At 36.6% G+C, this 14794-nt stretch overlaps 1 protein-coding gene across 8 annotated transcripts; it reads left to right on the forward strand.

Annotated features, from left to right (window-relative positions):
- The first annotated feature begins 2920 nt into the window (after positions 1-2920).
- Positions 2921-12012, forward strand: LOC107864199 (glycerophosphodiester phosphodiesterase GDPD4). 8 transcript variants are annotated; one of them, XM_047413974.1, is made up of 11 exons: positions 2921-3060; positions 5632-5886; positions 7206-7446; positions 7560-7646; positions 7733-7830; positions 8346-8406; positions 8616-8696; positions 8954-9046; positions 10137-10226; positions 11054-11181; positions 11294-12012. In XM_047413974.1, exons 2-11 carry the CDS (start codon positions 5681-5683, stop codon positions 11460-11462), a joined length of 1254 nt encoding a protein of 417 aa, XP_047269930.1. In that variant the 5' UTR covers positions 2921-3060; positions 5632-5680; the 3' UTR covers positions 11463-12012. The 8 variants fall into 8 exon arrangements, with proteins under 8 accessions (XP_047269930.1, XP_047269934.1, XP_016565992.2 ...); XM_047413978.1 differs by having other exon boundaries at positions 7766-7830; XM_047413983.1 differs by having other exon boundaries at positions 2923-3060; positions 5710-5886.
- Positions 12013-14794: the final 2782 nt, after the last annotated feature.

The following is a 14794-nucleotide window of genomic DNA, read 5'->3' on the forward strand; positions in this document are numbered from 1 at the left end:
TTGTTAATCTGATCGCGCTCACCTCCATGTCGGTTCAGATCATTAGGAGTAACTGTCTCTTTCTACCTTTGTGATTTATTATTTTCTTTGGGTGAATGTAGTTGTATTTGATCAATTTCTCTAGACGATTCAGGCTTATGATATTCAATTCGCAAGTAGTCGCTCTGTTTCACTTTGTTATCGCAGTTTGACTTGGCACAATCTTGAATAAGATAAAGACTTTTGTAATTTATGGTATTAAATATTGCAATAACATTTGTGTGTAAATTTTGAAATTTGTTTTCTTAAACAAGTCATAACATGCAACTGTTACTTCAGTACAAAATTATCTTCATTTGATCCTCAAATATATCTTGGATCAACGAACTTCAGTACAGATCATATATCATTTGCAAACACACAAACACTATGGTTTATGCTCTTTTTTTTTTGTTGCTTCCTTTCCTTAAATTCAATGTTTTTACCAAAAAGTCTAATAATTGCGGTCATGGTTGTATAATTGTGTTTTTTCCTTACGTAAAACCCTAATTTGCATATTATTTAAGGAAGGCAAAATTGTTCAATGTGTTTTAATGAATTTAAGTTGGTGCACCGTCTGTGTTCTAGCAGGTCATCCATTTCTCAGGTAAAAATATAAAAATGGATGGATGACCTGCTACAACGGGTAAAAGTCACCTGATCGACCACGGTGCTCCGAACTTAAACTCGTGTTTTAATTCGTATTTTGAGCGAATTGGGAAAGTTATTATGGTAAATTTCTACTTTTTAGTCTAAATCCCATGCAAATTAGGACTCCTATCACTTTTTTCATTGTAATTTCGACACATGTATTTCATGAATTTATTGGTTTAACGTAAACGCTAAGCCGTCACGAGTTGAAGTCCTAATTATAAATAAAGGTTTAACTTTTGTACTTGCCCAAGAAATTAACCATACACATTCTCTCTATGGGAAATTGGGCAGAATTACCCTACGACCTCATTGTTTTAATTGCAAAACGTTTTAAATTGCTGAAAGATTTCATTCCTTTTTGTTCTGTTTGTACCTCATGGAGAATTGCTGGTACAAAGGAAGTTTATAAAGTGCCTTTGGAGCCCCAAGTTCCGTTACTGATGCTCGCTGATAAAGATGATGATTATCGAGAATTTTACTTTCTTTTAAACGGGGAAGTTTCAAGCATATTCCTCCCCGAAGCTAGAAAGGCGTAATGTTATTCAACAAAGGGATGGCTCTGCACCATGGCATATACTACTATTAACGGAGAGATGAATTTGTTGCATCCTTTTTCTCGTACCCAAATTCCACTTCCTCCTGAAAAGAACTTATGGGCTTTACAGGGTTACGGACCAGTTGAAGAGAGAGGTACCTCTCACTCCGTGGAGAAGGCTATCTTATCAGCCAAGTCCTTCTGTTACATCAGATTATGTGTTGTTGGTCGTATTATGTTGGTGTTTGTAGACACCTAATTTTGTTCCTCCCTGATATCACTTCTATTTAGTTTTACCTTATCCTATCATGTATCCTCAACCATGTAATTATATCCCATAAAAATACACAAAAATAATAAACAAAAAAAATATATCTCTAACTAATTTATCTTATCCTAACAACCTACCCAATTAAAAGTTTCTACCTTCCTACCCACTCACATTTTTATCCTCACAATAACAAACTAAAAGAGAGGAGACCCATTTTATCATCATTCTCATCATAAAAGGAGGGGGACACACGAATAAAAAGGGTCCACAGATTTGGCCATTCTATCAATACAAAAAAGGGGGGATCCATTTGTTTTTCCTTTTCTTCTTCACATTCACACACACTCCTCACATCCTAAAAAAGACACTCACTGAAATTTCCCATTTGGACAATTAAGAATACACACGACAGTAGCCATGGATGAACTCCATTTTTCTTTTTCTTCTCCACGGCACACATAACACTCACCATCACTAAATACACAAGAACACGCTCACCACAAAAACTATTACCATCATCTTCCATTTTCAGCTGCTACCGAGATAAATTCACGCACACACTCACCGGATTCACACTCTCTTCACCGCACGCACACACATAGATCGGAGAAAATAGTGAGAGAGAGAACAGAGAGAGAAGAGAAACAACAGCTCGTTCACGCTACTATTCCGGTGACCTTTCGTCGCCGGAAAACGGCGTCTCCTCACCGGATTCAACACTATTTTGGGATCAAAATTGATTGGGGATTTAGGTTCGGAAGCTGGGTTTTCGATTTGAGTCGGATTTCGGGTTTCGTTGCGGATTCGAATTGGTCGTTCTTATTCAGGTTGTTTTCGGGTTACTGTTCCGACAGTAGCTTCGCCGGAATCATCTCCTCCGTTCGTCATTCGCTGGATCGATCTCAAACTCGCCGAATCTCATTGCTTTCCTCTGACTTCCGGGCGAGATATAGACAGAAACCGATCCCGTCTTCGTCATTTTTCTTCCCATCCTTGTTCTTTTTCGTCACTGTTTCAACGGGCTCATTAGAAAAAAAAAACCATTCATCGTTCATGGTTACTGTTCCAGTGCATCTATCGGAGAAACGACGCCATTGATTTCCCTTTTCTTAAATTCAATCCAAAGCTAGTTTATTGTCGCTATTCCATTTGAATGTGTGTTGCGTTTTAGCTGGCTTTGTGTTTCTTCGTGGGTTTTGTGGGTTTTGTACTGGTTTTATTGGAAGATTGGTTATTGTTTGGTCTCGATCGGGTATTGTGAGCAGTTCGGGTAGCAATTTCTTGAATATCGAATTGGGGTTCATTGTTGAGGTTCTCCGCTAGGGTATTTTGGTTATCTTTATTACCAACGACAACAACAAGTTCTATTGAGGCGGTGGTATTCATCGAATTTTGGTCGAGTTATTCTAGAATTTGGTTACTTTGGGTGTCGTCAGTTTCAATTGGATCATTCGTGGTCAATTTTGTGATTTGTGGTTTCTCTATACCGAGTTGGGATTGCATCACTGTTGAGGTCTCACTATTCGGACTCTTGGAGTTGGTTTTCCTAAACATTATTATCATCGTAATCGAGTATTTGAAGGTCCATTTCTTAACTCTCTCTTTATTATTTTTTTTAATGTGGCTATGATGTGTTCTTTGGTGATATGTTTCGATCTTGTGTTTGAGCAATAGTGATTATTATGGTTGATATTGATTGATTGATTGAATGAAGGAATTGAAAGATTTGAATTCATGTGGGAATAAGTGGGTCGAGAATTGAAAACTTGATATAATTAGTGAATTTTGATTAGTTTGATTCATTAGTTGTTTGACTTGAAATAAACGTTAATTGAATTTGGTAGTATCAAGATAAGCCGATGGGAATAGGCAAGATGTAGGTCGGGTAGGCAAATCTAGAGATTGATGTTGATTGAATGTTTGAAATTTGATTGAATGGTTTGATTTTATCACTTTTGAATCAATTGTATAATTTAGCTGGGGAATGCCCCGAAGTAGCATGTACGCAAAGGAGGCTCGTGATCAAGGCCCGGAACGTCGGGTGGAGTTTAGTTTAGAATAGGATAGGTTTTATATTTCAGCATCTTTTTTTTTATTTTGGATTGTATAATTTGGACTGAACATTATTTTGGTTTGTTTTTTTTGAATTTTGTGTGATCTGTTGGTTTGCTTGTTTTGTGTGTTTATGTGGTTTGTACATTTGCAATGTCAAATTAGCCGATATGCTCCACCAAGCGACCGTGGTTGAACCACGGGATCGAGGGGTGCCTAACACCTTCCCCTCGGTCAACAGAATTCCTTAGCCGGAATCTCTGTTCGCGGATCAGTTTTTAGAGTCAAACCGTTTCGAAAAGGATTTTCCAAAGGTGACTTGGCACACCGGATTATGCCAAGTGGCGACTCTGAATAAGAAAAAGTAATGTAAATAATCCTTTTTTTTGGAAATAAATTTTTCATTTTTTGTCACCTTAATAATAATACCCTTTCGAACTTAAAATACATACATATTTTTTGGAGTCAGAAAAAAAAAAGGGTTGTGACAGTGTTCATAATTTAGCTTTCTGGCGACCTAGAGACCTCAACTGGAATCCTGTTGACAAAAAATGGGGTGCATTCTCCGATATCAACTATTATGATGGTAGATTTTATGGGGTCGGTTATAGTGGCGAAGTTTGGGTTTTTGACATTCCAGGGCCTAACGACCCTCAGCCAATTGTTTAAACACCCTGGAACCAAGTTCTACCTAGTCGAGGTATCCAGTGCATTGTTACTTGTTGCCCCATTTTCCCATGGAGACTCGAGCGCGACTTTTAAATTTAAAGTGGTGGAACTAGACGTAATCAAAGGCGACTTCAAGCAGATCAAAACTTTGGGAGATTCAGCAATTTTCTTGGGAAGTAATGCAGTGATTTCCATTGATGCCTCTAAGTTTGCTGAAGTCGAGCCTAGTCACATATATTTTACTGATGATTGGTGCATTGATTATCACTACTTGGAAGGTGGTGGTGGAAGAGACATGGGAGCTTACAATCTTAAAGACGGAAAAATTAAATTTCTTTTATACTAGATTGTCACTAAGTCGTATTTGTCCACCAACTTGGGTAACACCATTATTCTTTCCAACAAAAAGTTGATTGATCTCTTTATTCTTTACTTATTTTATTCTTTGTAATGTTAGTTGATGGATGATGTTTGGATGCTAAGCTTTTAATTAATTCTAAATTTTCTTTCTCAAATCCAACTCTTTCAGTACATTTTCGGATCAAAGTACTTTACAAATTATACCTAAATATGACTCCAAGCATTATTGATGACATATTAAACCAGAAAAACTTTATTTCAACACGTTGAACTTAAATATCTTTAAGGGGAAATTGGAACATATAATGCACGATGAAGGGAGCAAAGCAGGCACAAGCACTCGAGATTGTAGTGGTCTAGTATCAAAAAAAATCAAACGGACGCATTAAATTTTTATAAAATCTACTTTTTAAATTTCTTTAAATGCAAAGCTGTTGATTATTTTTTATAATCATTTCTTCTGATAATTATTTTTTCAATCAATAATATAACAAATACCGAAATACGTATAAGACAAGTAAAGATAAACATAGAGCGTACCTAATTATTGTATATGTTTAAAATTTATTCAAATAATTGAATTTATTTTTTTTAAAAAAAGCACTTTTAATATTCCTCATTTGTTTTTACTTATCATTATTTCGCTTCTCGAGGTCAACTTGCACAATTTTGAACAAATATTTTAATATGTATTTTTTCATCATATTAATATGAGAAGAATTTCTACTTATACTCCCTCCGTTAACTTTTATTTATCACTAATTTCCTAATTAAAATTCCATTTTTACTTGTCATTTTTGACATATCAATAGAAAATAATTCTTTTTTCTGTTTTATCCTTAACATAAATTATTATTTTTTAAAAATTAACTTCAAGATACAATGTAAGCATTATCTAATAGGAGTACTATGGTAAAATAATCATATTATTAATTATTTTTTTTAATAGATGTGCCAATTTAAAATGTGACAAATAAAACTGAACAAAAGGAGTAATATTTTTGTATAATTTTCAACTATCTAACTTTTAAAATATTAAATTATATATTTTAAAATATTGATCAAATTTCAGTTAAAAGGAGTGGATTTGAACAATCAGTTGCTTGTCATTTTTGTGGCTTATGGACCAACAGAATTCGTTGAATAACAGAAAATGGAGAGGCGGCAACGGCAACGGCAACAGCGCCGGCATGGGCTTTTGTCTAATACGCCTAACTTCAGAGTTTTCACTTCCAGAAAAGTATTCAGATCTCTCCTTATTGTCCTCGCTCTCATCGCCATTCTCCCTCCTATTTACTTCCATTTTCGTCTCCGATCATTCCATCAGGTATATCTATCTATCTATCTTCTTGCTCTGTTAAAGTCTCGTATTGGTTGGGGAATGAATTGACCATCTGTTTATCTGGATTTGGGCAATACGAGTTAGACCCGATAGATGTTAAATGGGCGGGTTGAGCTGAATTTGAACAGGTCAAAATGGGATAAGTTAAGAAATGGGTGGGTTATTGATCCTTAAAAAAACTGTTTGAGCTGAAAATGGGCTAAAATGTGGTTATGACCCAACCCACCCCGTTCTTACTAAGTTCTAATTGTGATATATTGACGATCTGCTCATCTGGATTTGGGCAATACTCAGCATCTCGTATGAGCTAGTTTTGAGATGCGAGTTAGACTCGAGAGATGTTAAATTGGCGGGTTGAGCTGAATTTGAACAGATCAAAATGGGTTAAGTTCATATATGGGTGAGGGATACTAAATGGGCGGGTTGAGCTGAATTTTAACAGATCAAAATGGGTTAAGTTCATATATGGGTGAGAGATGTTAAATGGACGGGTTGAGCTGAATTTGAACAGATCAAAATGGGTTAAGTTAATATATGGGTGAGAGATGCTAAATGGACGGATTGAGCTGAATTTGAACGAGTCAAAGTGAGGTTAAGTTAATAAATGGGTGAGTTATTGATCCTTCCCAAAACTATTTGAGCTGAAATGAGTTAAAATGCGGTCATGACCCAACTCATCCAGTTCTTACTAAGTTTTAATTGCGATTTTTGTTCTTTTATAAATTTTTAGTGCCTGATAATTTTTTTTCTGTGTACTATGGCTATATATAACCTATCAAATTTTAAAAAATGTCTTTTTAAAAATATTTTGATGAAATTTGTCATGACTTAATTTAGGCTACATATCGACCCAATTTTTAATGAGCCGAATTGGGTTGAGCTAATTAATGGGCAGGTTGATAACTCATCCAAACTTGAACGGGTCGGGTAGGTTGGGTTTGATTTTGCCACCCGTAGGAAATTATGCCTAATGTCTCTCAAAGTGTCCGGTCTTAAATTTTTGTCATAGCTTAGTAAGTTCTGACGTTTGTCTGTAAGGTAGAACTTGTGATCATTTGAACATGTTCACTGTCTTGGAATATCTATGTTCTAGTGTTTGTCTGAAGGCAAAACTTCTGGTCAATTGAGCAGGTTCACTGCCTCGAACATTTGCCTATAATGCAAAATTTGTGGTCAATTGAGCAGGTTCACTATCTTAAAATGTTCTGAACGTTTGTCTTAAGGTCAAATTAGAACTTATGTCTAATGGACAACATATCTATGTTCTAATTTTTGCCTATAAGGCATGACTTCTGTTTGTGCAGGTTGATTGTCTTAAAATATCCTGAACGTCTGTCTTATAGGCAAAATTTGGAGGGGGTGGGATATACTGAACTTGACCCATATGCCAGCTGCATCCCGTTCCATGCTCAAACTAGGCCTAGGTGGGTGGATGGGTTTGCGTGTGTGTGTGTGTGTGTTAAAGTCCCACATTGGTTGGAGAATGGATTGGCAGTTTGTTTATATGGACTTGGGCATTCCTCCACTTATGAGCTGGCTTTTGAGGTTGAGTTAGGCTTAGCCGTCATATCTTTGCACTTTCTAATGGAGTATCATTTTTGGGTATGCATTGTTGTTCCCTAACCTTTGAGAGGACTATTTCAAACATAATTGTGCAGATTCAATCACAGAAATGCAGTTGGCTGCGCAGTCTTCCTCTGGTCTGTGCTCATGGTGGTGATTCGTCCAAAGCCTTCCCCAACACTGTATGCATTTCTGTCACTGCATCTTTGTTGGTTGAAAAATTATTCATTATTTGGAAGGGATTCTGATAATCTTGCTGCTCATGTAGATGACTGCATACCAAATTGCTCTTGATTCTCAGGCTGACTGCATTGAAGTTGATGTTTCTCGTTCTTCAGATGGTGTATTGTTTGCCCTCCATGACCGGTATGTGGCCTTAAGACTTAGCAACTTGACTACACCTAAAGGTTTGGCTCTTAGAAGGATGACCTGTCAAATCACAAATGCTTTCCGAAATAAGTATTGCTACTATAAATATTTATGTTATGCTGGGAGAAAACTCTCATGATGAAAACAAACGATCTAATTTCCAGGAATTCGCATGAGAAACAAAGTTTGAAGTAAGTAAAAGAATGTCTGTGAATGTGAAGTTGTGTAGGACAAACATTCTGGGCCGTGTTGGAGGCCCATTAAGTTGTTACTTTCTACAACATATTAAATCGAGCTTCATTGTTCTCTGCTTGAAATACATTTTTGCTCTAGATTTACCTTATATATGTTGGCTCAAAGCTGGCTATACAACCTAAGATTTGGATCAGCCTTTAGAGCCTTCCCACAAGAAGATAAGATGGGACATTTTACGACATTCATTAGGAATTTCATGATAACAACTATTTCACTTTTAGTTGTCTGGAGCATTGATTTTCACATGTCGCAGGCAGGGAGTTGCAACGGATAACTGGGAGCAATAATTCTAAAGTTTCATATCTAAGCTCAAAGGAGGTGGGAACTGATAAGTTTAATTTTTTATCGACTGTAGTAAATAGTAGATCGTCATTTTTCCATGCATTCAAATATTTGATTTACTATCACGTCGTAATTTGATAGCTCTATTGTATTTTTGATTTTGCTTCCGTCCAACAAGCTGGCATAATCACAGGTCATATTAGAGTAGTATGTTGAATGAGATCATCCTTATTCTGTATTTGTAGATTAAAGAACTAGATGCAGTTCGTCAGCTTAAGTTGGAGCATCATGATCTAACTGTTCCTACTCTTGAAGATGCATTAAAGGTACTCGGAAGACCCAAGCTTGAATAGTGTTCTCTCGGTTCATGCCCCTTCTTTCATTCTCCTCTCTCAAGAAATAAAAGTCACTATTTTTTCTCCCCCTAGCGTGTAATATTTGTAGCAGCTATTAGAGATGTTCACATTGTTGATTGAATTTTATTTTTTTTAACAATATAATAACTGCATTAAATTCCTTCTGTTGTTTCCAGAAAAAAACTTTTTCATTATTTGTTTAATAACTTGGCTTTCATTTCCTTTAGTTGATATCAGGCTCTGCCCGACGAGTAATTCTTGATGCAAAGGTTGGCCCCCCATTGTATGAGAAAGAGTTTGCGAAGGATCTTCTTTCTGTTGTAAGTCTATAGGTCTCATTCTTCCAAATAGTTACCGTACTGGCCAAAATGTTTGCTTGAACATGTATGGTATGGTTTTTCTTGTTGGTGAAAGACATTAGCCTATGTTAACAAAATAGATCTTGAGCCTACATTAAACCCCAAAAGCTAGCTCAAGAGGTGAGGATTATGGCTAACATATAAACACACACCCATCCCTTTTTACTGATGATGTGGGACTCCTCACTCTGATCCCGTGTTATGGGTCTTGGGCCTAACTTAACCCCAAAAGCTAGCTTTAGAGGTAAGGATTGCCCAAGACATATAAAGACACCACCCATCCCTTTTACTCTCGATATGGTACTCTTCACAGCCTAGTTGTGAATATATATAAGACAGAGAGTTGCAAACAGCTATTAAACCCAAAGAAGTTCATTTCCACTTCACTTCTTTCTTCTTCTGTTTTTCTCTTTTCTTTTGAGCTTTGAAAGAAGTTCATTTTTATTTTTTTCTGTAGGAGCTTCTGATTGAGACATGTAATATGGTCTGTGTTATGACCTTTTACGTGAGAGTAGGAGAAATTTAATACTTTTCTTATGGATGCCATCCCACTAGAAAGTCAACATATTTGGCTAGTCACCATGCATGATCAGCTTCTTGTAACTGGGAGTTAATTAACATTCTGTCAAGAAAGAACACTCACAAGCAGAAGTTCAATATCTTGTCTTTCTTTTAGCCTGTTGATACAACATGGAAATTTATATGCTGTAGCTAGCTTTTTAGATTTTCTCAGTAATCTGTCAGACTAGAGTAGGTAGGAACTGAGTTTTTGGGAAGGTTCCTGGAATATGGAAAATGAAATACTTGTAAGGATCCTGATCTAACCATTGCACAATCTTTGTCACACTTTATTTATATAAACTGCTCACTTAATTTTCAGAAAGCGTTAGTAACAGCTATTACATGCTTAAACTGGAGTTATTGGTGACAGATTAAAGGATGGTGTATGCCACCGACCATGTTGTCTAGAATTGCAACTTAAATGTATGTGTTTTTTTGACATTATTGAGGCTTGTGCCAGTGCTCTCACTCTCTTACCGAGCTTTTACAGGTTGACAATACAGGATGTAGGAATTGTCTTGTATGGGCTAAAAGTGACAGTTTTTCAAGAGACGTAATGAAACTGTCATCAGATGTTATGGTAATATCCAGTTTTTTTCTTCTGTTCTGAAGTGCACAACCTCTCAGTTCCTTGCATGTCAGACAATGTGAGGAACAAGTTCCATGAGTTTCTAAGCTTCTTTTGAATGTGTGCTGTGGTTCCTATCTGTGTAACTTATACTAAATCAGACACTTTTTTGCATGGTGTCTATTGCTATTGCTCAAAATTGTACTCTCTCCATTCCAAATTAAGTGTCTTATGTGGTTGGACATGACTATTAGGGACAAATTGGATTTAATGTCTTAGTTGAATGGAAAGAGGGGAGGGGGGTTTCCAAAAGGTAAAGTTGATTTTTTGAAAAAATTGAGTACTTTTAGAACAAAAGTGGGTCCCATAGTGTCTTTTCGATAATTGGATGAAGAAAAAGTATTGGCAATGACAGGAAAAGCCTCCATGAAACAGTGGCGAAGGCAGGAATTTGACGAAGAGTGAGCAAATTTGCTTCTCAGCTTCGTTATGGGGGTGCAAAATTAAATACACACTCATAGTAGTTAACATTTAGCCTATATGCACAACATAATTTTCCGACGAAGGTTGTGCACCTCACCACCCTTTGATATAGGTGGCTCCGCCCATGCCATGAAAATGGAGTTGATTTTGGGACAACTGGAAATAGAAATTAAGACACTATATTTGGGACAGAATACCACTTTGGCTGACCTAAAGCTTAAAACTAGGACAGGTTTGAGAACTCTTGTGATTATAAACTTGCAGGCTCTAGTATTATTCCTATATATTCCGTTCTAGATAAGTTGCAACTGATTTTAGTTTGTTTTATGTGAGGGTGATGTGTGGTATTTCTGTAGGTAGGTTACATTGTCATGATAGACCCTTCAACAGGAACTAGAATGAAGTTATTAAGACTGAGAGGTGCTGCAGTTGTTGGTGTTTACCATCCTTTAATTGATGAGAACCTCATGAAGATTCTCCGGGGGTATGACATTAATTAGTTTCTTGTTCCATAGATGCATCATAACAACACTTACTAATGTTGCACAAGTGTAGTTATCTAACCTTGTGATTTATACTTTTCTTAATTGCAACAGGAGGAATAAAAAGGTTTATGCATGGACTGTTGATGATGAGGACTCGATGAAGAAAATGTTATTTGAGCGGGTGGATGCTATTGTTACAAGCAATCCGTCTTTACTTCAACGCCTTATGCAAGACGTGAGGACACAATGCCTCGAGGAAGGTTTTTCTTTGTCTCCTTGAGGACAAGTTATATCTGTCGAGAAATAGATAAACCAAAAAGAAAACTTGGGTTCTGCAAGTTAATAAATGGGAAAAGTAAACCAAGCAGTGCAAGCGGGAAGAGGCCTCAGTTTTACATACGCAATAAATTATTTGTTTAAATAGTTGGTTTTAGAAGACAAAGAAGAAGGGCCACGGGATAACAACACCAATCAGCTAAAGGATACAACATTAAAGTGTTTTTTTTTCCTCGCATCATCATCTTTACACGCTGGAGCAGTGCCACATTTGACAGCTACGTGTGGATCGATGCTGAAATGTATTGCAGGATTGAAGCTTCAGGAGGGATTGCCGATAGCTATTGTTAAAAGGGCATCATGAAATGTTAATTCTAGACTATTCACTGGCTAGCAACCTGAAGCTCACAAATGAAGAAGGTTGGCTTTACTATAAGTTTCTGACGGAGATTATTCTTGTAATACTCTATTGTTTAAGCAAATTATGCCAGTTCTTGGTAAACTATGCCACTGATTTCTAGTTCATAGATATATTATGAAGGACATTTCTTGTCTATCTGGTCCTCTCTCAATCCTAAATTAGAAGATGAACAGCTTTTTCTGGCAAGGATTTAACCTATAATAGCAGTGTTATATTGGAAAAACTTGTTCTCGACCCTAAAGTTACTAAGACTCGAGCTCTCTTAATTATAAAGTTACTCTATTCCACCACTGGAAGGTCTATTGCGAACATCCTTTTTACCTCACTTTTGAGGTAGTGGTACATATTGCGTCCACTCTATCCTCCCTAGATCCCACTGTTTTCGGAATACGCTGGGTATGTTATTAAATTTCATCACTTAAAGCTGGAAGGAGATAGAATGTAAGGAGGGAATCAAATGAAGGAGTTAAAACATGCAAACTATATATGAGAAACCTCAATCATCTATTAAACAGGACAATAAGCTATTACATTGAAGGAGAATAAATAGATTTAAGTAAAAATAAAAATTCAACAAACAATAAATTAGCAATCACATTATATGTGATGGCATAACCCAAGTTGGCGGACTAATAGGACTTAGTGACAATTCAGGATAAATAGATTCAATTTTTCCATCTTTAAGATTGTAAGCTTCCATATCTCTTCCACCACCACCTTCCAAGAAGTGAAATCTCTCATACCAATCATCAGTAAAATATATGTGATTAGGCTTGATTCCAATAAAGTTAGAGGAGGCAACGGCACATGCTCCAGTATTAATTACATCTAATTCAAAGACTTTGAATTTAAAGGTCTTATGTCTACCCTTTGGACCAACTGAACAATGGGCATATCGCGTAACAAATAATAGCGAATCAGATAGCTCGACTCTGAAGGCTTACGAAACATTTTACCTTTGGACCAATAAAGCAAGCGTGGCTCTACAATTGGCTTGGGTGTGCTAGCCCCTGGAACTTCAAAACCCCAGATTTCACCCCTCGCATGTAACATAATAAAAACGACCCTTATAATAATTTATACCCGTGGCAGGACCGAAATTGTCATTCTCAATATAAGTCCAATGGAGATCTCAAAAAGCCAAACCATTAGAACATTAACCACCAATACGTAATCTGACGTAACGGAAGGATTGACAGATAATACAACTTTGTGTATGCAGGTCCAGATCGGTTCTTCTTCGAGACCCTGGGAAGCCATCAAGTCTTTTTGCCAAGGAAGTGGAACGGCACGAATTGCAATAAGAGCAACGACCTTGATAGGCAAATCCGCCCAGCCTGCCATAGCTTTGAAAGTAAAGGATTCTACGGCAAAGAAAAAAGAACCTAAGGACATATATAGAGACGTGCAAATTATATTCCTATTCAGACAAGGATTTTGACAAACCCAAACATATTCCTATATTGACAAGGATTAGCTACGACTTCATAATTCCTCTATGAATCGTGGCCCATAGGTCTAACATGTGTTGGTTTGAGGTATTACTTAATTCCGAGATTATTCCATTCAATTTTTCATCTTCAAGATTGTAAGTACCCATCTCTCTCTACCACCATTACCACATTTAGAGTATTTGAATGTCCAAACGTAGGATAAAATTAATCCCCAAATTTGATCCAGGGATTATTATCCTTATACCACGTACAAAACAATTGTGGCAGCAGGTTTGATTATAACAGTTTTGTGTCTGGGATTAAAATTTGTTCCAATATTTTCTGTTTTGATCATGTACTAGCAATCGAACTGAAGTAGAATCGGATTTGTTTTTGGGCACCTCTCGAAAGGCCTCGTACTAATGGACTTGGATGAAACTTTAAATATTGGACATGCTTCCTCTATTTTTCCGGTGTGGTATTGCTTTACTTCCCAACAACCAGTTTGTTGGGTAAACCCGGAATAACAACAATAATTGTGGCAGAATAATAGGAAAAATAAATGAAAATAATGATACTAGAATCCATAACCCAACTTGACTCATCACAAGCAACATTTACTAGATTTGCATCAAGGACAGCGACAAGATCTTTGGTGGTAACGGTGACTACGCAATTTTCATTGTCGTATTCTTTCTTTTTCTCCTTGTCTCTTTTTTGCTTCTTCAACTTCCAGCAAAATTTCTTTGTATGCCCTTTTAACCCACAATGGTGGGACTCAATATTTTTAGATTTGTCTCTGGATTTACTTCTATGGTGTTCATTATTTTGAGCACAATGATTCTTTCTCCTCCCTTTAGCGTCAGTCACTAAGACATCAGGCGAAGAGGAACCTTGAGACTTTCGTCTCATCTCTTCATTGAGAACGCTGTTCTTGGCAAAATTCATAGAGATCATGCCATCAGGAACATAATTTGATAAAGAAGTTCTAAATGTTTCCCATGAATCTGGTAGAGAACCAAGTAGAAGCAAGCCTTGAATTTCTTCTTCAAACTTAATGTCCATCTCCTGAAAGTTGTTCAGGTGATCTGTCATCGGAGAACCATCATGGTATTTTAACCCCAACATTTGTTGTATCAAGAATATTTTATTATTCCCGGTCTTTCGAGCATACAAACTTTCAAGATGCTCCCATAGGGACCAAGCATATGTCTCCCCAGAAATATGGTTTAACACATTATCGTCAACTCACTGCCTGATAAAACTGCAAACCTCTTTGTGCATCAGGTTACACTCTTCATCGATTTTATTTTTAGGTTTTACAGTGTCAAAGATCGGCTGATAAAAATTCTTGACATAGAGCAGATCTTTCATTTTTTTCTTCCAAATGGCATAATTAACACCATTTAAAGTAATCATTCTACTTGTGTTGGCATTCATTGTTTACCAAAAAATATAGATATTGTAAACCATGCATAGCTT

The sequence above is a fragment of the Capsicum annuum genome, chromosome 1 (genome assembly GCF_002878395.1).
Source record: "Capsicum annuum cultivar UCD-10X-F1 chromosome 1, UCD10Xv1.1, whole genome shotgun sequence".
Classification (NCBI taxonomy): Eukaryota; Viridiplantae; Streptophyta; class Magnoliopsida; order Solanales; family Solanaceae; genus Capsicum; species Capsicum annuum.